The sequence below is a fragment of the Felis catus genome, chromosome B4 (assembly GCF_018350175.1).
Source record: "Felis catus isolate Fca126 chromosome B4, F.catus_Fca126_mat1.0, whole genome shotgun sequence".
Classification (NCBI taxonomy): Eukaryota; Metazoa; Chordata; class Mammalia; order Carnivora; family Felidae; genus Felis; species Felis catus.
In genome coordinates, this window is record NC_058374.1 from 139,130,277 (window position 1) to 139,152,461 (window position 22,185).

At 60.0% G+C, this 22,185-nt stretch overlaps 1 protein-coding gene across 8 annotated transcripts in view; it reads left to right on the top strand.

Annotated features, from left to right (window-relative positions):
• Positions 1 to 22,185, top strand: part of TBC1D22A (TBC1 domain family member 22A) — a 326,941-nt gene that overhangs the window by 215,676 nt on the left and 89,080 nt on the right. Inside the window, exon 10 of one of the 8 annotated variants that reach the window (XM_019835740.3) lies at positions 3,234 to 3,922. The exons of 5 other annotated variants lie outside the window; for them this stretch is intronic. In XM_019835740.3, coding sequence (XP_019691299.2) covers positions 3,234 to 3,613 — 380 coding nt within the window. In that variant the 3' untranslated portion in view covers positions 3,614 to 3,922. Of the gene's footprint in view, positions 1 to 3,233; positions 3,923 to 22,185 lie in introns of those variants that run through there. 2 more of the 8 variants (XM_019835736.3, XM_019835738.3) reach the window with 2 other exon arrangements.

Genomic DNA, 22,185 nt, shown 5'->3' on the forward strand with positions numbered 1-22,185 from the left:
AGTAAGCGCCCGGGTACATTTGAATTTCACATAAATAATACCTTTTTTAGCATAAGCACGACACACACTGAAATTCAGATTTCCCTGGGCCGCCGGTACCTCCCTGGGCAGCTCTATGCCAGCTGAGCTCAGCGCGGGGCCACATCAGGTCGAGACCCGGTCCCGAGCCCCGGGCTGCCTGTGCGGCTGGGGTCACTGGTGGTGGTGAGAAATCCTGCCGTACACAGGATGTCTGGGCTATCTGAAATTAAAGATACATGCGTGTACTCTCGCACACACACGCCCTCACACACGCCCTCACACGTCCACACCTACGTCTCCCCCAGGTGTGGTTCCTTCCTGACGTGGTTACTGTGTCTGAAGCCAGTACTTTCCGGTTTTCTCTGGACCCCCGCTGATGCTCAGCACACGTCCCCGTTGCCCGCCGTGTCAGAGGAGGGGCCGCTTTGTCCCCCGCCAGGAACCGTCCCCTGAGCCATAAGCCGCCGCGCTCGCTGGACTTGACGCTGCAGATGTGCTGATGCCGCCGGTCGCTGGGCGGTTTTCACACGCAGTTGTTCTCCTTCATTAGGTTCGGTCAGTTTCTGACCCCCGAATTGGGATTCTCTGACAGGCTGATCTAGGAACCCTGGACCGCCCCGTGAGTGAGCCCACCGTCGGGCAGGGGCTCACTGCCCTGGGGGTGCCGGGGATTTCCTGTGCGGTCACTGTGGACGTGACCTTTTGAGATCCGCTGGCCCAGGGCTGTGCAGGACGCGTGCCGTGTTGACCCGTGTCAGTCGAGTACAGGCGGTCTCGGGGGAGGCCCGGCCTCTCCGCCTTCAGTCGCTCAACCGGATTTGCCCCTCGTCCCCGCTGCCGCGATGTTCTGCCGGGAACAGCAGCTGGGCGTCCAGGCGCGGCTTCCAGACCCTTCACAGGATGAACCAGCCCCCCTCCTCCAGCAGCTCCAGGCCGGCCCCGGGCGGACCCTTTGCTTTCCGTCAGTCAGTGCACGCGGTCCCAGCTTCCGCTCGCTCCTGCTTCTCGTCGTGGCCTTTGCCTGAAACCCTCTTCTCCCCTGCGGCTTCTGTCCCCCGCAGCCAGGGTCCTGGCGCTCCCGCTGAGCGCCACGCACACAGAAAGCGGCCACAGGAGACGGAAGGAGTTTGCTGCGTGGAGGGGGGTAGCCGGTGTGGAGCGAGTGCCAGACGGGACTTCAGGGAGCCGAGAGTGGGGCAGGTGACCAGTGCCCGGAGCCGGAGATCGTGGGGTGCGGCCTGGGAAGCGCTTTGTGAATCGTGTGCTCGGTGACCCCACGTGCCTGTCATGGAGGGGAGTCTGCAGGAGGCCCCCCCTTGGGCCGGAGCCTGGAAAGTGTTGCTGACGGTCCCGGGAAGAGGCCATACCAGCCCAGGCCCAGGGCAGGCCTGAGCTCCTGGGTCCTACAGAATTTTCTCCTGTGGGTGCCTTCAGGTTTTGATCTGTCACTGAGTATTCTGAAGTGTGCCAGCACTGTGCCACCACCAGCCTGCTGTGCACAGGGCACTCCTGGGGGTGTGGACCGTGTGTCCAGAGCTCTCTGCAAGGTGTTCGTGCTGTGGCATGGGGGTTGCATGCTCCTGGTGGCAGTGGCCAAGTGTCACAGGACAGGCATGTTGTGTGAGCGTGAGGGAGAAGCAGAGGGTCCCTGCCCCTTCCTCTTCAGATTCCAGCCAGAGGGACCGGAGGCCGATGGCCAGCGGGCTGTGGCTTTGTGAAAGGGGCCTTGGTCACTCCCGCAGTGGCTCCCCCACAGTGTTGGCCTGGGGACCCTGCCTGGGGCCTCTGCCTGGGGCCTCTGCCTGGGGCCTGAGCCGGGATGGGTCTTCTCACCCTTTCCTTGGATCTCCTGTGGCCGGTTGGCGTGGGGGCCGGTCTGTAAAGCAGACCCTGTGCCCAGTTGACCGGTCCGCTCCCACAGAGGGTCTCGACACCTCACCTGGTCGGAAGCTGCAGCAAGGAGGGGGCCCGGATGGGCCGGGGTGGGGCGCGAGTCTGCAGGCCTGAGGCCAGAAGGCAGCCTGTCCTCCTGCCGGGGGCTTCCTGCATGAGAGCGGGAGCAGGGCGAGCCCTGGCGCTCTGAGTGGCCCGTCCCTGCTGTGGGCACATGGAAGCCCTTTGTTCGGGGCATGGTTTTCGGTGTTTGGAGAGGAGCAGGCAAGCTGGGGCACGTGAGTGGGCACATCCCCGGGGGTGAGCAGGCACACACCGAGTGGGCAGGTGGGCACAGCCCCGGGGGAGCAGGCTGACCTCCGACTGCAGGGTTGGACGGAAATCAGGTCCCAAAGTTTTGGTCCCCTGGCGAGGGGCAGATGCTGGTCCCGAGCAGCGTGGGAGGCCGGTGAGAGGCCTGCGGGTTAGAACAGGAAGATGGGAGAGCCCCGTTGGGGCTTCTGGGAAAGAATGCTTGACCACCCCGGGTCCTCCTGACCGCTGGTTAGCAAGTGTGTGCCCTTGGCGGCTGACTGTCTCGGGCCCTGGCTCTGGCTCGTCCCCCACGAGCCCTCAGTGCGCCTGGACGTGGAGGCCCGTGTGCTGGAAGCCGCGTTGGGCGTCGGTGGCCACCGTCCCCACTGCCATTTGTATTCACTGCCTCGCCGTGGTTAGGAGCGGATGGGCTGACGCTTCTTTGAGTGCTGGCAAGTGTGATGTGGGGGCTCCGCTTGGCCCCATTCACCTTGTGGGGCGGCCAAGGGCCCCGTGTGCACTGGCTCCCTGCGCAGGCCCCTCCGTCTGGTCCCTGGGAAGCCCGTTAGCGAGACGACACAGGCCGAGCCCAGGAGACCGAGGGTGGCTGTGGCCGTCGGTATTTTTTAAATTGTACACTTCCGCCCCGAGGGAAGAAGATGCCAGAATGCGTCCTCAGAGAACAGCTCTCCCTTCGTGGGCATGGCTTCATCTGCTTGTACATTTCCTCTGTCCTCTGTGTTTTAATTTAGGCTAAATGTGATTTTAATGAAATTTCTCTGAAAGCTGTCTTGACTACATTGTAAGGTTAAAATTGACTTATTCTTTCAAGATAGAATTCAGTTACATCTAGTAAACTAGATTCGGCTTTATTACCATCCAAGTGAAAATATTTTTATTACTGCTACAAGGTAAGCAGTCGGAGAGCAGAGAATAAATCAACAGCGCGGCCCCGGCCGTGGAACCTTCGGCGTGCGACAGTGAAAAATAACAAGCTTCCTCTCCCCCGCTCGCGTCCTCATTAGGCCCCGGGATGGCTGGTGTGAACATTCGCAATGATGGCGATATTTCACCGGAGACACGGGAGCCTGGCGACCGGCAAAGCACACGTGTGGCGGCAGTGACGTCAGATACGGGGGCCGTGTGTTCGCCCAGCGAGGCTGAGTGTGCCGCGTGGGGCCGCGTCCCTGTGCTCGTCTCCCTGGCTCGGGCCAGGACTCCGTCCCCGCACCTGCTGTCTAACTGGAGTATATGCCCGGGCTCTGCTTCAGCCTCTGTCACACACCTGAGCGGGGCCTCCGCGGTTGCTAACGGTGGCTGGTGTCTGTTTGGTGGCTGGCGTCTGTTCGGTGGCTGCCGTGGACCAGGCTACATCCTCGGGTTTTTACCTGTGTTACCGTATTGACTCCTCACAGTATCCTCCAAAGCGGTGGGGTACCGTCCCCGCTGTGAGAGCCGGGGCCCTCTGGGCCGCACCCGCCCCACAGGCTGGGTGAGCTCCGCCCAGCTCCGTGTCCCCTCCAGCTCTTCCTGTCCTCGGTTGGCACTCAACACAGAGAGCCGTCCCAGCTCTCCCATGTCGGGCCAGCAGTGTCCCGTGGGCCCAGAGTCCTGCCTGTCCCTGCCTGCGCCCCAGGATTTCCTCGGGAGCAGCAGCCTGTAGCCGTGCCATGGTGATGCCTGCCACCAGACCCCCCCCCCCCCAACTCGCACGTGGCTCCTCTTAGGACTCCCGGCCAGCATCTGGTGCCATCGGTGCCCCACCTGTCACGCCATCCCACGGAGGAGGTCGGAAAGTCTGCTGTGCTGTCTCTAAATAAAAAGTGGGTCCCTTCTCCTGGGTTTGAGCCTGTGCTGGAGTTCTCACCCAGAGATCCCAGCAGGCAGCACGATGCCCGGGGTGCAGACCGTGCCCACCTCATGGTGGTGTATTGATGGATAAAGTGTTTCCTGTAGCATCTTGAACATGAGGGCTCCCGCGGTGTTCGAGGCTTTGAATTGCTTCCATGTGGTCTTAGGGTCGAACTCCTGGTTTGCAGAGTGGATGTTTCTGGGGCGGTGGGTGAGAGCGGTCTCTGGGTGTTTATGTACTCACGGGTCTTTCCTGTGGCTCTCGTTCTGCCTGAGACTCTCCAGTCCCTGTCCTTCTTCCCTTTAACTCACGGAAGGGGGATCTGGGGTGTGGACAGGCTCCATAATTTGTGCCGCACGACCGCAGTGTAATTGACTGCTGCTGATGTGACAGGAAAATACTGGGTGTGTGGCCCAAGTGACTGGGTAAGAGCTGACTGTCTTGTGATCATTGAGGTTTGTCTCGCTCGATGTAAACGTCCCCCCAGTGGACGGAGCCAGGCCCTTGCTTTCCTGTGACCTGCTGGCCCCTTGGATTTATTGGCTTCTCCCGCTAATTGACCATCATGCTGGCTGCAGGGACGGTGCTTTCTCTTTGGAGGACCCTTGATGTGATAGATTTCCCACCACCCCCAGAGGTTGTCAGTGTCATCCGGGGAGGGGCACCTGCCAGAACTTTGAAATACTGAGCACCACCGTGAGACACGGGAGCCAAGTGGACCAGGGACTCAGAGGGTCCCTGAGCTCCCAGCCCCGCAGCTGTCACAGCTGGAGACCAGGCAGGTGCTGGACCTCCTCTGCTCTGCCCTCACCCGCACCTGCCAGCTGTAGGTCCCAGCCCCCCCCACCCCCCCCCGCCCCACCGCTGTTGTCTCTGGACCTTGGATTTGGGCCTGTAGCCCCCCCTGCCATCTCCTGGGCTGCAGTGATGTGTCGGGAGAATGGGGCTGCAGACGTGTCACTTGGGGACCCTCTGTGACCCCCTTCTGGCTTCCTGCTCTCTGTCCCAAAACCTTGCTGCCTCCGGCCCTGTGTGTTTTCCTTCCCATTTAAGTTTGTTTTCAGGTGTTCCCCCTGAATAGGTAGAGAGGGATTTACTTTCTTAGAACTAAGGGACACCTCTCCTCCCATGTTTGGACTGCAGCGGCCCAAGAGGGTCTTGGAACTAGTGACCTGAGAACAGAGGGGTTAGCTTATTTTTAAAGATCCTCCTCGATGTGTGGATAGGTTTTGACAGCCGTGGGCTTTCTGTCCTGTGTTAGAAGTTGCTCTGGGAGTTCTTTCTTCCAGGCCTGCCCTCAGCACGGAGTCACAAGACTCTCCCTGTACGGGGCAGGGGGAGGGGGGGCTCCGAGATCATGTGGCCACACCACCCAGCCCGCCTTATGGCCCCTGGAAGCCATCGCCACCCCGATGTTGGCCGGGCTAAGTGAGGGTGGGCCAGGGAGGGGTCTACAGCTGTGTTTTCAGCCTCCCTTTCAGGGGACAGTGGAGGCCGAGCCGACGTGGCGGCCTGAGAGACGCCGTCTCTGTCTGTTTTGTGCTGTCTCTGTGGCTTTCCCAGGCCTCTCCTTCCCGGAACCCCTCGGAGGTGCTGTCACTGGATCACCAGCATCGCCATCAGCATCATACTCTCAGCCGCTCGAGTGGGGAGCGTGTTTACACCGGGAGGCGGTGATGGCCAGCCAGTGTGTAATGAGATGCAGGCACGTGAGGCCCTCTGAGCTCATGATTTAGATGCTTTTCTCCTTAATGATGATATCTTTGTGACCCCGCATCCTGAGATTGATGTTCCGGGTTTATTGCCAAACTGAGACCAGTTAATTAAATTGTAAGTAGAGACTTCCAAATACAGCGATTCTCCTTGACCTTAAGAAGAAAAAGTTGTCTTGTTTTGAATGTAGGCCATCAAATCTGGTTTTGAAATGATTCCCCAAAGTCATTTTTGTTCGTGGTTACGGATTGCTGGGGAACGGGAGTGGTTTTATGTCCCTTACTGTAACGGACCAGCGTCCCTCTCAAAACCGGGACCGGAGGCAGTCCTGTGGCGGGGCATTTCCCCGCCGGCTGGACGAGGACCACAGTGGAGGCTACCTTCGCCACCAGCTCTTCCATAAACGGCAGTGGAGCACTTCCTGTCTTTACTCTCCGTGCTCCCCGCCCCCCCCCCCCCCCCCCCCCCCCCCCCGCCCCGGGGCCTCCATGCTCGGCCGTGGGTCCCTGGTGGGCCCAGCCTTCAGGGCCGGGCGCTTCCCCGTGTGCCCTGTGCCCCCTCTCGGCCACGCGCCCCTGTCACCGCACGGGACGGTGCAGGTGAGTATGTGCCTGCAGCTCACAGCTCAGACCTCCCCCCCCTCTGCCGGGTCCCCCCGTCCGAGCCCTGGCTTCACCTCTGTGGAGGAGGTCCTTCTGCGTTCTGGATTGTAGGGCAGGATGGGGAGGGGCGGGGGCTGCTGCCAGGCAGGGGGCTTGCAGGCCTGGGGCCATCCAGCAGCTTCTTACAGACGCACTCTCTATGGTGAAGGCCACCGCTCCCAGGGTCCACGGCGTGGCCGCTTCCGGGCTGCCGGGTGATCCGTGCCGAGCGAACCGCTTCCTGCTTTCTGCAGCGCTGGCGTGGGCTTGAGCTTCTCAGGTCCCCTGGGGAGACGCCACTTGTGTGTTTCCGTCTCCTTCCTCAGATATTTCTTTCTGTCCCTTCTCTTGTACTTGCGTATTGGCCGCCTTCTGTCACCGTGAGGTCCTGGCAGGAGGAGGGGTGGATGCAGGTGCTACTGTCGTCCTGGTCCCGGACGGAGTGCCCTCGCTCGGCTGCCCCCCGCATCTGGCCAGGTGTGCCCTCAGAGGGCTCACCGCTCACTCAGCTCTGCCTGGGTCCCCAGCGCGCTGCTGAGCAGTGCACGCTCCGTATCCCGTTCGTTCCTGGCGGCTGGTGAGGTGGGAACTGACAGTGTCTCCACTTGACCGTTGGGGAAACAGGGAGGAGCATCGAGTTTGGGCCACGCGGATGAAGGGTGGGGCCTGTTGAGTTTGGACCCCTCAGGTGTTGCCCTGTGACCGGTGAGGCGCCGTGTGTGCGTGTGACGGCTCCAGTCTCTGGGTTCTGCCGGGAGAGGACCCCCCACCCCCCGCCAACGAGGGTGAGCCGTGTGCCGTGGGTGTGTATAACTGGGATCCTTGGGCGCTGCAGCCCCTGCCCCGTGGGCACATGCTGGCACAGGGCAGGAAGGTGTGGACCAACGGTTCCCCCCGTAACGCGATCGTGCCAGGGACGTTGGAGGTGCGGCAGGTCGTTGCACGGCGGAGGGGACACGTGGCCTTTCTGGGCGTTCCAGGACTTTGCCGTTTCTGAAACGGGCACGTTCGGGTTTGTTGTTGGTTTGTTTTCTTTCCAGAGTGTCTGTTGTTCTGAGCTATTCTGTTGCTTCCTGGTGCCGACACTCAGATTTTGGCAGGAGTCCGTAGACGTGTCGGAGGGAGCTTCTGGGGACACGCGGGGCAGGCCGTCCCGTGTCCAGCGACCTTCACTTTGGTCGCGGGCTGGACGGGTGTCTGCCAGGGTGCCGTGAGCTCATACTTCTGTTTGCGGTGAGAAGTGACCGGCGAGGAGACCCGGACAGCGCGGCTCTCCCTCCGGCCCCGGGCCTTTCCGCGGTGCTTTGGGTGCCTGTAGGTGAGGATTCGTTTGGGCCGGTCACCGCCGGGGCTGCTGGCTCGTCCGCTTTCCTGCATTCGCTGGTTGCCCTCCCGCCGTAAGGAGAAGCTGTCCCCTTTCTCCCGTGTGTGTGTGTGTTTGAGCTCGGGGATCCTGTGTTGCGCCAGCTTGCAGGTGTGTCCCATAATCAATGATTTTGATGCTCAGAATTTCCCAGCTTGTTGTAGGAGGTCCTTTGGGAAACATCCCTCTGAATAGGAGGGGACCCCAGAGGAGCTCCAGCGTGGGAAACCATGTTTTGTGTGAGCACCCCGTGAGCGTGTCCGCTGGCCGTGGGGGGGGTACCTGGGGTGCTGTGGCTGGTGAGGGAGCGTCGTCTCTGCGCCGGCGTTGGGGGGGGGGGTTGGTGCTGTGGCCACGTCTCCAGCGGCTGGCGGCAGGCACGAAAGGTGCTCCCCGAGAGCCTGGGGGACGGGGTCCGCGGGTGTCTTCTGAGAGGAAGGGTGGGGGCGGCTGTGGGCACCCCCTCTGCCCGCGGCTGGTGTCCCGGAGGCAGTGGGTGTCAGGGCACAGGGAGTGACACGAGGGACCGTTCACGTTTCTGTGTCACCGGTAAGAGAGCAGAGAGTAAACTGCAGCTAGGTCCTCCTCGAGGCAGTGGCAGGAAGCTAGCATTTTTCGGTTATTTGGGGTAGGTTTCCGGTGCTAGGAACAGGGGCAGACTCCTTCTGTGGAGGGGATGAAGGGCCTCTTAGGGCTTTCACTATGATGATGGATAAAACCTTCCCTGGAACGTATCTTCTTTGACAAAGTCATTTTAAACACATTCTGGCTATTTTTTAAGAAAGGGTATGGGGGCATCTGGGTGGCTCAGTCGGTTAAGCGTCCGACTTCAGCTCAGGTCACAATCTCATGGTCCGTGAGTACGAGCCCCGCGTCGGTCTCTGTGCTGACGGCTCAGAGCCTGGAGCCTGCTTCCGATTCTGTGTCTCCCTCTCTCTCTGCCCCTCCCCCGTTCATGCTCTGTCTCTCTCTGTCTCAAAAATAAATAAACGTAAAAAAAAAAAAAATTAAAAAAAAAAAGAAAGGGTATGGAAGTTAAGTGCTTAGGTAAACTTGGCCTGCTTGTTGTATATCTGCTAGTGTTCTTTTACCAAGTTCACTGCTTAGTACCTCGACAGCTTTGGGGTTGTTCATGAATACTGAAACACAACAGAGCAGACGCAGCCCTCGAGCCACTGCCGTGTCAGGGCAGAAAATCAGCCCCTGACGCCAAAGTCAGACTGTTCTCCGCACGCCCCTGCTTCCCGGGGACCGCGGGCTCCTGGCCTGGGCACCAAGCTGTGTACAGCACCATTCCTGGGAGGCTCAGGGGCCGGGCAGGCCAGAGCAGGGCGCCCCCCAGGGCCGTCGTGGGCTCCCGGGCACGGCGACGAGGGCCGGGCATGGTGACGCCGTGGCTGGTCTTCCTGCCGGTCTGGGCCGTGTGGTCCCAGCTTAGTAACGTGGCTGCAGTCACAGGCCCTCAGCCCTGGGGATGGTTTGGGGAGGTGGCCTCCTCCCGTATTCCGTCTGTGCCAGAGCCCTGGGCTCGGCCAAGGCTGCTCGCCTCCCGGCAGCTGTCATGCCTCAGGTGTGGTTTATTTTTTTATTTTATTTTATTTTATTTTATTTTATTTTATTTTATTTTATTTTATTTTATTTTATTTTATTTTATTTTACTTTACTTTATTTTATTTATTTTATTTTAAGTATTTTTAAAAAGTGTTTATTTTAATTTTGAGAGAGAGAGAGCAGAGAGGAGGGAGGGACACAGAGGACCTGAAGTGGGCTCTGTGCTGACAGTAGAGAGCCCGATGTGGAGCTTGAACTCGTGACCTGTGAGATCATGGCCCAAACTGAAGTCAGACGCGTCACTGACTGAGCCACCCAGGCATCGCCTCAGGTGCGGTTCTGACCGTCATCTGGGGACGTCCACGACCCTGCATGAACACTGTGGGCTGCTGTTTCAATGGAGTCTGGTGACACTTGGTGGGTGTCTGCCTCAGGAGGCGCGCAGGAGGCACGCTGGCTATCAGGCTTCGGTTCTAGATGCGCTTGAACCGGGACACGGGTGCAGCCTGGCGGCGTTGCCTCGGTGTCTCCCACCCACGGGTTGTCGGCATGAGCAGTGGCCTTGGCGGTGGGCTGGGAGAGGGAGCCGGGATCATGTGTGCACGAGCGTGGACGCTGGGCCCTGGGGCCCCGGTCCCTCACCTGTGTGTACGTGTAGGGCGCGAGCACGCGGCATGCTTGGCTGTCTGTCCTCCCCCCTCCCCCCTCCCCCCTCCCTCCTCCTGGCTCTGCACCACTTCCCGTGGACATCGGCAGCCCGTGTGCTCCTCAGACACTAACTGCCCTCACGGTCCCAGTCAGCGCCCCTCCCCGCCTGGTGCGCACGTTCTAACGTGGGGAGGCAGCGCCGAGGCTGCGTCACTGAGCCCAATGAGTGGCCGCCCGGCGAGCTGAGCACCTCGGCCCGGCTCCCTTCTCTCCCTGGGGCTCCAGGGGACCGGCTGTTCCTCTGAATGGGGACACAGCTGACTTCACACACTCGGCAGGCATCTGTGAAATGTCCTCTGTGTGCTGCGTCCGGGTGTAGGTGGGTGGGTTAGTGTCCTTTGTTGGGGAGCTTGACCCGGTTAGACGGCGGACTGAGAGAACAACCTCGCGCAGCCAGCTTCCTGGTTCTCGCGAGCGGTCGGAGGGGCGTCTGGAGGCCTTGCGGGAGGCGGACGCCGGCGCCCAGGCCTGCGGGGGTGTCTGCTGTAGTGAGCGAGGGGAGGGCGGTGAGCGGCCACAGAGGCGCGTGGGGACCTGTAGGCGGTCGCGTGGGCAGAGGGGATGGCGTGGGGGCCGTGGCGAAGACGGCGCAGGCAGGGCGCGTGGCAGCGGGCCTGTGCCGGCCCGGAGAGCCGGTGTGTGTTCCCTCCCGGCTCTGGGCTCGGAGGCGCTACGTCGCCACGCGGCCATGGCAGAGAGCCTACAGATCGGGGCCTCTTACCCTGAGAGCCCGTCCTTTACTGCATGATACACCCCCGATGTGGGCGAAGAAAGGGAGCCAGCTCAGGACCTTGGCCCCTTCAGAAGACGTTTTTGCTTCACGGGGAGCTGTTGAAAGGTTTCACGGAGTGGAGGAATGTCATTAGGATCGTGCCAGGAATGTGGGGGTTGATGGAGTTGGGGATGACCAGTTGGCCGTCTTCCCTGTGGCTAACCGGACTGCGGTTCCCGCACGTATGCTGTGGGTTGCATCCCGCTACCTTTAAACGTACACGTTAGATTACGGACCGTTGATTGTCTTTCATTTATTCTGAGAGACAGAGAGTGAGTGGGGAGGGGCGGAGAGAGAGAGAGAGAGGGAGAGAGGGGGAGGATCCCAAGCAGGCTCCGCACTGTGAGCGTGAAGCCCCATGTGGGGCTCGAACTCATGAACCGTGAGATCGTGACCTGAGCCGAAACCAAGAGCCAGACGCTTAACCTACTGAGCCCGCCAGGCACCCCATGAGCTATTAATTTTTAAAGTGTTTGAGTGGGACTACCTGGGCTCTGCTGTTTTTTTTTCTTGGTAAGAGTATGAGCCAGAATAAATATGTTGTGCTTACATATGTCGTTCGCTTGTATTTTCTTATGTATTTGTGTCTCTATCCAAAGGCGTAGAAGGAAATGCCTTCTTTTCCTCAGAACAAGTCAGTTTCCTCAACTAGATTCTGGTCCTCAGTGCTGGCTTATGACAGGGCAAGTATCTGGGACCTAGAGCTTGCCTTGGAAAGGGCTTTTCCCAGAGGTATGCTAGGATCATCCATTCTATCCATCGTTCCCTTCGCCTTTCGATTAGCCTCCTGCATTTTGTCCTCTCTCCCTGTTCCATCCACTCACCCGGCATGTAACCATCCGTCCAGCCATCCGTCCACGGGAGTTCGACGAGCTCATCCACAAACTGGGAGTTCGATGAGCTCCCCAGTCGAACAGGTGAAATGGCCATGACGGCCACGACGGCCACTAGAGTGCCGTCTGTCTCCTCGCGAGGTCTGTGGGCGACCCGGTGGGGTGCTGAGGTGGGGGAGGTCAGAAGAGGCTTTGGGAGGGCCGTGGTGCTTGAGCTGCGTCTCAAACGTGGGCAGGCACGGACCGCTCACCAGCTGGGCGTGGGGGCTCGCGGGTCGTGGTCAGAGCTCCGGTGCTTTCGTGGCAGGTTCTCAGTCTTAAAATGCACCGTGGCGGACGGAGTACTGAAGCTCCTCGTCTTCAGCTTCCTTGGGTCTCGTCAGGCTTTCCTTACATATTGCTGACGAGACGGTTTGCAAACTGTGTTTGAGCTGAGTGCTCGTTCAGCTCAGAGTTTATTTCTTCTCTGCTCTCTGCCCCCTTTGAAACAGGGCTTTGCCCCTTGGCTTGGAGGGGGAGGGCGAGGAGAACCTTCCCTTCTTTCCTGACTCACTGCCACGGCTAGGTTACCGACCTGCAGTGGAGGGCAGCCCTGGCCCTCCTCCTCGCTGCCCTGCTGGGAAGGGGATGTGGGGGCTGGTGTGCCGTAGGCTCCGACGGGTTTGCTCCTGGCCAAGGCAAGTGCGGTGAGTATGTGTGGTGGACGAGTCCTACGGTGACTCCCGGGGAGCCTGCCTGCTCGTATCCACACCTCTGTGTGATCCCTGCTCCTGGGTTTGGGCGAATCATGTGTCTCGACAGAGTATGGGGTGGTGGGCTATCAGCCTGTGGTTACGTTACATCACGTAAGACTCCATTTGAGCAGACTCACTAGAGACTTTGCTTTTGCTCTTGAAGCCCGCGGCCAGTCGGAGAAGCTCACGTGGCAGGGCCGTGTGGGTGGCCTCTGGCTGACGGCCAGCAAAGAGCCGGGCCCTGAGTCATAGCCCTGCAAGGGAATGGATTCTGCCAGCACCCTGAAATAACTTGGAGGTGGGTGCTACTTTGGTTGGGCCTCTGGACGAGAGCGCGGCTTGTGTAGCTTTGGAAAGCCCCGAGTGGTGGAGCCTGCCAGGTCCTCTCTGGACTCCAGAGCCACAGGGGCCGTGAGATGACAGATGTGCGCTGTTTTCAACGGGTGAGCGTGTGGGGGTTTGTTACGGAATCAGGAAACTAACGCAGTGAGCAAAGAAGCGGTGTCGTGGGCTCCCTTCCCCCACCTTCCCTGCAGCGCTGGGATTGAGGGCCCGTCTCCCTGACTTCTGGCTGGCTCTGTGCCCCACTTCCCCTCTGTCGTGGGCCTGGGAGCCCAGAGACCCTCCCGGAGGCTTTGTGCTGCCTCGACTGCGGGGGCCAGGCCCGGCACCCCCTGTTGGCCCATCGCATCTCGGATGGAACCCGGGGCGGGTACTCTTCCTCAGTGTCCTCACCGTGTCCCCATCTAGAGCCCCGTACGCGTATTGGGTGGGACGTGGCCAGGCCCCTCCAGCTCCCGTCCGTCTGGTCTGCTGTCCACTCGCCTCCTGTGTGCCTGGGTTGCCACCGATGTGCACACGTGCACGACAGGGGTGGCCTTGCGGGGGGTTATCAGGCCCTCTGTGCTCTGGGTGCCCCGGGGACGCCGCTCTGGCATCTGTGTCCTTTCCCAATAAATCAGGTTTGTTGTTGCTTTCTGATAGGAAAACAGGCCTTCGTGGAGAAGCCTGTGAGCACATCTGTGAGGTGAGAATGATTTAATGCCTCGCCGCTTCGATTCTGAGTAGCTCTGGAAGCACTTGTATTTTAGATAATGTTACTGTCAACAAAATATGCCTTAATACCTCTCTAAAGATGGAAAGATAGCATGTCGTGGTGTCACATAAACACTGGTTTCTACATCCTGCCGGGAGGCGTAATTTCACTCCCTGCTTGTGTGCACACTTGCTCCCCGGGGTGGCTGGTGGCGTCTGTGGCCGGGGCCTGGGAGCGTCTACACTCTAGCCTGTCCTCGTGCTCACGTGGTGACCGTGTTAGTCTCTCCCGCTCCGGCATGGTCAGCGGCCGTGTGGGTCTGACCCGCCTTCACCCCTGCCCTTGCGTGGAGCGCGTGAGAAGATAGTAATCGCGTGGCATGACCTTGATGTCAAAGCCAGCCTTGGAGAAGTTATTTTGGGAAAATGTGTTTGGCCTCTTTCTGGAGGTCTTTCTGGATTGCGGCCTCTGGGCATTTGATGCTGGCAGGAGTATTTTGTTTGTACCCCAAGCACAAGTGCGCTTCTGTCATTAGCAGACCCCACAGGTTAAGGGCTGGCTCAGTGCTGCCCCAGAGGCTCTGCTTCAGACACCAGCTGCACTTCCATGGTCCCTAGGCCGCCTGCACCTCTGAGTGAGTGGCCTTCGCTTCAGTGGTTCCTGTGGCTCCCGTGGGTCCGACGGTCCACTAGGATGACTCGCAGAGCTCAGGAGAGCACTATACTTGCAGCGGTGGTTTTATTGTGGAGGGTAAGGTCAAGAACCACAGAATGAGCTTGGGGAAGGTCCCCGTGGAGTCACGGAAGCTCGGCTGGGGCGGGGCGTCCAGAACGTATTGGGTCTCCCCATAGTGCTACCCACCGGATCATGGGCCCCGTGTAGACGCAATCCCCAGCTCCCGTCTTCTCCCCATCGTCTGGCTGCTGAGGGTCCCACTCAGTCCCCATCCCGACGCTGCCGAGGGGTGCCCTCACCAGAACCCCTCTCGTTAGCATAACAGGGACACCCGGCCCTGGGGGTGTCCGAGGACTTAGAGCCTCCCTCCTGGGAAGGGGGCGGGGGCCAGTCCCGCCCCTTCTCATTACGGAACACGGAGGCTTCCCTGACCAGGCGCGTGGTCCAGTCTATGAGACGCGGCGCGCCTGTAGTGTGTGACGTTACAGAGGCGCCCTTGGGAGCCCGGCTTCGTTGGTTCTCGTTGGCCTTCCGCGTGCTCCCCGTTGCTCGTGGAGGATGAAGAAGGTGTAGAATGGTCACCCCGTGGGGTGGGACCCGCTGGGATCCCGGGTTCTTGGCACCGGATGGGCCGGGGTTGCGTTTTCTCTCTTTACCCCATCAGCACGTGCCTAAGATGGTGTTAAATGGTCTAAATAAATCTCAATTCCTGTCAACTTCCATTCCAGTTTCTGAGGCAAAAAGTGGCCCTTATCAGAGTGCGGCAGCGTGCGCTCAGAAGGAGGATGGTTGCCCGACCAAGCACGCCGTGTGTGGTAATACTGGTCGGCTGCCATTGGGGTCAGGTGCCCTCACCACGTCCTCCTCGTGCACCTGTGCCGCAGGGCTGGCTCGGGTGTGCCCTTCCTGGCATCCCATCCCCCGCCTCTGGCCACACATGGGGCGACGGCAGCCGCTGTGCCGGGACCTTCCCTGAGAGAGTGCCGTGAGGGAGCGGGCCGTCTGGAGGAGAACCTCGGGGCGCTGAGAGAGAGCCTTCAAGAACTTTCCAGAAGCTGACCTGGGATTTGAACCCAGGCTCTCCTGACTGTAAGCCTGAGATCTTAGCACTCTTCCTTAGTGTCTGGCTGAGGCTCACCTGCCGCCCAAGGGAGAGAACAGGCCAGCAGCCTAGGCTCCGGCCACAGCCTCCTCACTGCCCCTGCCGTGGGGCTGCAGGACTGTCTGCCTGCAGGGACTTGCTAGGGAGTGTCCTGTGCTTGCAGGGAGGATTGTAGGTCCCGGGTCCCACTCTGTTCCCTCACTTCCCCCGTCTGCCCACCCTACCCCCTTCCAGCTCATACCCTCTTCGGGGCACCCCTGTGGGTGTCTGTAGCGGGGAGCCCTGGGCCTCTCCTTCATGGACGTGGCCCGTCCAGGCCCGCCCCTGCTGCCCTCTGCCTCAGCCCCTTCCTCTTGGCCGAGCGCCCGGACCCCTGCACAGCAAGGCCTGGGTCCTGTGGCCCGTGGATGCGGCCGGGCCCTGCCTCTGTAGCCTTAGCACAGACCAGTCCTGCAAACCGGGAGGGTGGTGAGCCAAGGGGCTTCTTGGCTGCAAAGAGGCCCATGTTCACTGCCAGGTGGCTCTCGTTTTGTTCGCTCTCTCTCTCTCTTTTTATCTGTTTAACTGATGGAGAATTGAAATCTTCCCCCCAGATCAAAGCCTATTCATGCCTTGCCCGGCAGAAGCGTGATGTATTCATGTCTGTTCTCAGCTTTGCGGAGGGGTTCTGAACGGTTTTCTTTGTCAGGTATCTAAGTGTGAGCAATTATGCTCACTCTTTGGGCAAATAAATCTAAGTAGTGTCTGCCCTGCATAAACAGTATGTGTTTTTTATGCCAAGTCAATGGGATACGTGTTTTTTTTTTTTCCTCTTTAGCATAAATCCTGGAACACAATGCGTTTGCATAACTTATTTTTATTTTTAATCAAGAAGGCAAGATGTTTCAGTAGAATTTCCAGTCTGTAGATCTGCTGTTTCAAGTGCTGAGGAAAGTGTCCCGCAAACACCGTGGTGGCCTCCCTGCATGTCGCCATGACAGGTACCTTCCTGGTGACTTTACAACAATCGCAGTGCCCTGGCCTGCCATGGAGGGTTTTATGAAGAAAACGTTTTCAACCTGAAAGATGACAATAATTACATCTGCCTGCTCATTCATTATATGTACACTCTTATTTCCAGTGAAATGGAAAATTTCAAATTCAGAATTATTGCTAACCAAATTACCTTTATCAGTGACAGAGCATCTGCTCACAATTACTTATAAAATAGGAAAAATGAAGCTTTTCAGCATATGCGTTTGCAGCCCTGACGTATATAAATTGAAAGCAACGCGGAGAGTTTAGTTGTCCATTTTTTAGCACCATCCAGCCAGGAGGCGGCCCCCGCCAGGAGTCCCACGCGTGCAAGCGGGTTTGGGGACCGTGGTGGGCCCACTTTGTCACCTTCCGTGACACGCTTCCCGAGAACCACCCCTGCATGAGCAACGTCTCGTTGGCGGGCTGGGTGCTCCTGCCGTGGGGCCTCACGTAGGCCATGCCTGGGGGTCACGACCCCCCAGAACTCCAGGGGCTTTGCCTTTCCAGCTCCTGTTGGGAGCGCCGAGGCCTCCACCCGGCAGAGAGGAGGCCGGGCACTCCTGGGCATGCGGGGTCGGTTATTCTGACAACTGCAACAGACAACTGTCAGATTCAAGGTTGAATTTATTTTGTGTCTCTCCTCCAAGCTGCTGAGCTCTCAGAGGTGAGGACGCAGGTCTCGTCTGCCCTGCTTCCTCTTCCACACAGCCTGGGTATGTGGGCGGGGTGGGGGGGATCCCCGGTACATTTTCCCCGAAAGAGCTGATGGATGAGGAGCTTTTGTTCTGGAAGGACTTTGCATCTTTGTGGGGTTAGCCAGGTGGCGGCAGGTTTCTGGCTGTTCCCGTGGCCCGTGCTTTCCCAGATGGGCCGGTCGTGCTCTGTAGAGAGCAGTGGCTGTGCCCCCGGTGCTGGTACCCGGGGACACAGGGCGAGTCCCTGCACCCATCTGGCAGTGTGGGGCTGCTGCAGGACGTGGGGTGGGGCAGTCCTGAGTCCTGTCTCCGGCCCTCTGCTCCTTGCCCGCATCCGTGGGCACCACGCAGCCGGCCTCTGTGCACTCGTCCCCGGGTCAGGGTCCTGCGGGCCTGGCCCCTTCAGGAAGGGCACTGGTCAGCACTGTCTGGCTGCGATGGGCTCCTCTGGGCCAAGCCTGAGACCGGGCCCGCCGCTGTCTGCGTCTTGTGGGGAGGGGGAGGAGGACTTACCTGCAGGTGGGGCCCCAGGAGGAACTCACTGTGGAAGAGAAAGGGTTAATTGTTACTGTTCACTTAGGTTACTTCAGTGATAGGTGTTCTGCAAATATGAGTTTAGTTTTCCAAATCTGTTTGCTTGCCAGGTCACATTAAAAAGATGTCCCCTGCCTTCTGGGCACGCTTTTAGAGTTGTTTCCCGAGTTTGTAAACTGGTGACCTTGTCCTTCGGCATGCTGGGTGTGCCACGGCAGAGCATGAGCCTGGCTGCAGAGGCCGGGGCTGTTCTGCCCTCGCTGTCGTGGGCGGCTTGCTTCCCCAGCTTCTGTCCTGTCCGCGTCTCCCGTGGGTCTTCAGCTGTGGCCATCGCTGCCCCTCATCGCCGGGCCTCGCACCGTGTGCACACGTGGGCCCAGACAAGGTCCCCGTCGTACAGGAGGCCAGGGTCCAGGGCAAGACCCGCTGGTGGTACCCCGGGGAGAGCGTGGTGACGACCCCTCATCGGTGCCCGGGGCTGGATGGCCCCTCCGTGGACAAACCACTGTGTTACTGGGCAGGAGCAGAGGACGCGAGGCAGTGTCTGAGCGTGTGGTGACCCGTCAAAACATAACGTGAATCCGCGTTACTGAACTCGGAGTCGGCATACCTTCCCGACTTTTAACACGTGACCACCGCACTGCTGTGTTTGCTGGGGTTTGGGCTGTGCTGTGCCCGCAAGGGTGGCTTGACGGGGGCAGGTGGGCTGGCCGCCACGCGTCGGGGGGTCCCAGGCTGCCGACCGGCTGCGTCGTGGGGCTCTGTCCCGTGCCCGTGGACGAAGCACTGGCCATGTCCCTGTAGAGTGGCAGGCTGCCGTGGCCAGCGGGACCAGGAGCCACCAGGCGCCTGTCCCCGGAGCGTCTCTGGGCCGGCCTCCCTCCTTCTGGGCCATTTCCAGGCAGTGGTTGTGTCTGCCCAGCCTACTCTCCACGCTGCCAGCTGCACACGCGGGGAGGTGACGCCACTCTGTCTGTGTGGACGAGGCGTCTTCGGTAAGATCGCAAGTTTTCTAAACTGCTGGGTTTTCAAGTAGTCATCATATTTGACTTTCACAGTGACCAGAGCGCCCGCGTCAGTGCCCCGGGCCAGGGCAGAGACTGGCCGTCAGCTGGTGCCCTGGGGTAACAGGCAAAGGTCAGGCCTGGATGGAGGGGCCGCTGGGGGCCCTTAGAACTCTCCAGAAGCTTAGTTCTGTAGCTGCTGAGAACTGTAGGTTAGAAGTCATTCTTCAGTTCTTTAAAAAGAGTAGCGTCCTGTCACGTCTCGAAAACGCTCCTCGGCACCGTGGCATGAGGAGCAGAGGCGGAGAAGGAAGACTGCAGGTTGGGGCTTCGTCCATCGTGGTCGGTCACGTTTTCTCCCCGCACTCACGGTTCCTTCACTCACTCGATCATCTGACAGACACAGAGGGCGCTTGGGGACAGCACCTGCCCTGGAGTGGGCATGTCCCCTGAGCAGTGAAGCCCCAGACGGCACGAGAAATGTTCTCCTCGGGGTGTTTGTAGTACCAGGAAGGGGGGGGGGGCGGGTCTCAGAGAACTCTCCAGGTGCTGGGCACATGAATAGCGCTGCACTGGGCAGGGACGGGGTGGGTGGCAGGAGGAGGGCGGTGGCATGAGCGACACGGGGTGGCCGGGTGTCGTCGGGCAGCGTCCTGGCATAAAGTGCTCCTGAGCTGACAGCCCGGGAGACGGTTACCCCTTCCCATCGGCGGGCCCTTCTCAGTGACAAGCTGTGACTCCGTTCTGCCGGGGAGGCCCCGCCATGGACCGTTTGCTGGCCGCGTCACCTCCCCCGGAGCAAACGGACACTTCTCTCTGGGAGTGAAATGAAGTTTGTGTAAAACCAGCCATATCTAATAAGACCCAAGTTGATTAGAAGAACACAGTTAGGTAGACTGCAGTGTGGCTCCTGTGCGTTGCACCTGCCCTGCCCCGTGGGGGGACTTCGGCAACCTGGACCCCGTGCGAGAGGCTGAAGTCCTGTCCCTCTGAGCCTCGGGGCCCCTGGGAGGGGTTCTTCTGGAGAGCTGACGAGGACAGACCAGACGTTCTGGTGGAGAAAGTTGGGAAGGGTCTGAGCACCTGTGTTCTAACAGCCACGGAGGTGAGGGTGACGTCCAGCTGTGCGGGGGCCGCGGAGGTCACCCCTGCTGCACTTAGGGGTCCGGCCAACCTGCCTCTGAGCTCCTCAACTGCCTCCCCTCCTGGGCTCACCAAGTGCCCAGGACGGGGGGACGGGCCTTGTCTGTGGGTCAGCGGGCTCCGAAAATGGAGCTCCGAGGGGCCTAGTGCAAAGAAGACCGTTCACTGAAAGCTTAGATTTTATGCTAAAACTAATGATGATGATCGACTTTATTTCATAATGCTTATTTGTTTGTTTTACTGGGGAGAATAGCCTTGGAAGTTTCTCAGGGTGATCTGTTCTCACTCCCCTGACCCGGCCCCTACTGCCTGGCTCCCTGGCCCACGTTCCGTTCCACCTCCGCGTCCACAGAAGTGCCCTTCTCAGGCTTCCGAGAGGGAGGATGGGTGGGGCCAGTCGTGGGGAGATGCGGACTTCCCATGAGCTTGCCTGGGCTCGTGCCGGGACCTCTTCAGAGAGCAGACCCCAAACCAGCCCCTTCCCTGCCACGTGAACTGCCCTCCAGGGGGAGGAGCCCCGTCTGCAGGAGCCGAATACTGCGGGGAGTGGGTGCCAGCCGCCGGAGCCCCCATGCCCGGGCCTGCCCTCTCTGCCCGCTTCCCGGCCTCGGCACCCTGGGCCCGGGCCTGCCCTGTGCGGTGCGCAGAGCCCTCGGTCCCTACATCTGTCCCTGAAAAGGCAGTACGTGGCGGGCTGGGGGCCTGTGCGGTCTTCCCACTGCCTCCCTCGGCCTCCTCCCTGGCACCTTGCTCCCAGCGGGCTGCAAGGGCTCGGGGGTGAGCCTGTGTGGTTCTTGCCAGCCCCGTGCAATTAGTCACTGTCCGGTTGTGACCGCTCTCACAGCGTGCCGCCGGGTCTGCTCCACCGCGTGCCCCAGCGCTTCCCCCACACCCGGCCGCAGGCGTCCCTCCTGCCTGCCGCATCCGACGCCCAGGCGAGTTTGTTGCGCTCAGCCGGGACGGTGCTGGTTTGGGGTGGGCTGTCCCAGTGGTGCCGGGGCGGGAACTGGGGCTGCCCGGAGCTTCTCTGCGGCCAGCCTTCCTCTGTTGTAAGCGGGCGCACCTCCCCACCAGGCGCTCACACTTCAGCCGGAGTCACTGCCTGTGCGATGCTGAGGCTCTCAGGACAGGGTCCTCTCACCCTCCTGTCCCCTCCTTTTTAAATTTTCTTTAAGTTTATTTATTTTGAGAGAGAAAGCAAGCACGAGCGGGGAGGGGCAGAGAGAATACCAAGCAGGCTCCACACTGTAAGTGTGGAGCCAGATGTGGGGCTTGAACTCACAAACCACGAGCTTGTTTCCTGAGCTGAAATCAAGAGTCAGACGCTTACCTGACTGAGCTCCCCAGGCACCTCCTCCCCTGTCCCCTCCTTTTTGCCTGGTGGTTAGGAAAGCCTTTTCTCTGCAGTATTGCAGGTTACCAGGAACACGAGTAAAGACAAACCAGTAAGCAATAAAACACGAACACTTGTTTATTTGCCAGTTCTGGAACTTTCTTTGGGAGGACTGGAAACCTTGTCAACTTTTTACAGGGTCACTTCTCAAGGCTGGTCACAGGGGGAGGTAAGCCCCAGAGAGAAAGAACTTGCATGTAACTCAGGAGCTCAAAAGGTGCGTGCAGAGAGAGCGCCTTTAGCAGTACTCGGTGGGCCCTGATCGAGCACAGTCAGCGTGGGAGGGTCTCCCTGTTCGCAGCCAGGACCCATTAGGTGGTACTTGGCTGTTTTAGGAAACAGCACAGGTACTTCCCAGGCCCCTCGGGGCGGAGCTTTTCGGGGCAGAATGTTGGGAAGCAGCAAGGTCACTGTGACCCCAGGGCCTTTGCTTCTCACAGTGACACCACCAGAATTCAGGGACCAGGGAGCTTCACGGAGCTCTGGAGCCTGTCCCGCAGGCTGCTGACCACTCGGCAGAGATGTCCGCTGACCACTGGGCGGCACAGGGGACCAAGGCTGCAGAGCAGGACAGGAGGAGCCATTCGTGGTCGGTGGGAGCTCGTGCGTCAGGGAAGGGATGGTTGGTAAAACCTCGTCCTTCTGAGAGGCCAGCTGTCCGGAGTCCAGGCCCAAACCTGGAATCCAGACGCACCGGCCTAGAGCCAGGCCCGTGTCCTGCTGGCCCCCTCTCTGGCCGGGTCCCGGAGCAGGTGGGGCATTTGCCTGGGACAAGCTTGAGGTGGTTTTGGGAGCCGGCGGGCTCGCCGTCTCTCCGTCCGAGTCCCTCCTGGGACCGTAGCCCGGGTGTGGTGGACTCGCCCCAGCTGGAGAAAGCGCTCACCTTGTGCCCCGGAGCGTCTGCTGACCTCTCACAGCAGTTTCTCCTCCACTAGGGGGGGCGTGGTCCTGCCCCTCTTACTGGGGGTGGGGCACCTGCTGCATGGCTCCCAGGGGGCCCAGCAGCAGGGGACCCGGGAGCAGGGGACTCAGGAGTGGTCCTCGCCGGTGTCCTCGTGCCACTGCGGCTGCCACCGCTCACTTTCCCGGAGCAAGAGTCCATCTAAATGGCTTCCTGGCTCCCTGGGGACGAGGCCCCGGTGTCTGGCGGTTGGGGGGGTGGCTCTGAGGTGGACCCCAGGGGGCTCTCGCTGACGGCCTCGGGGCCTGTG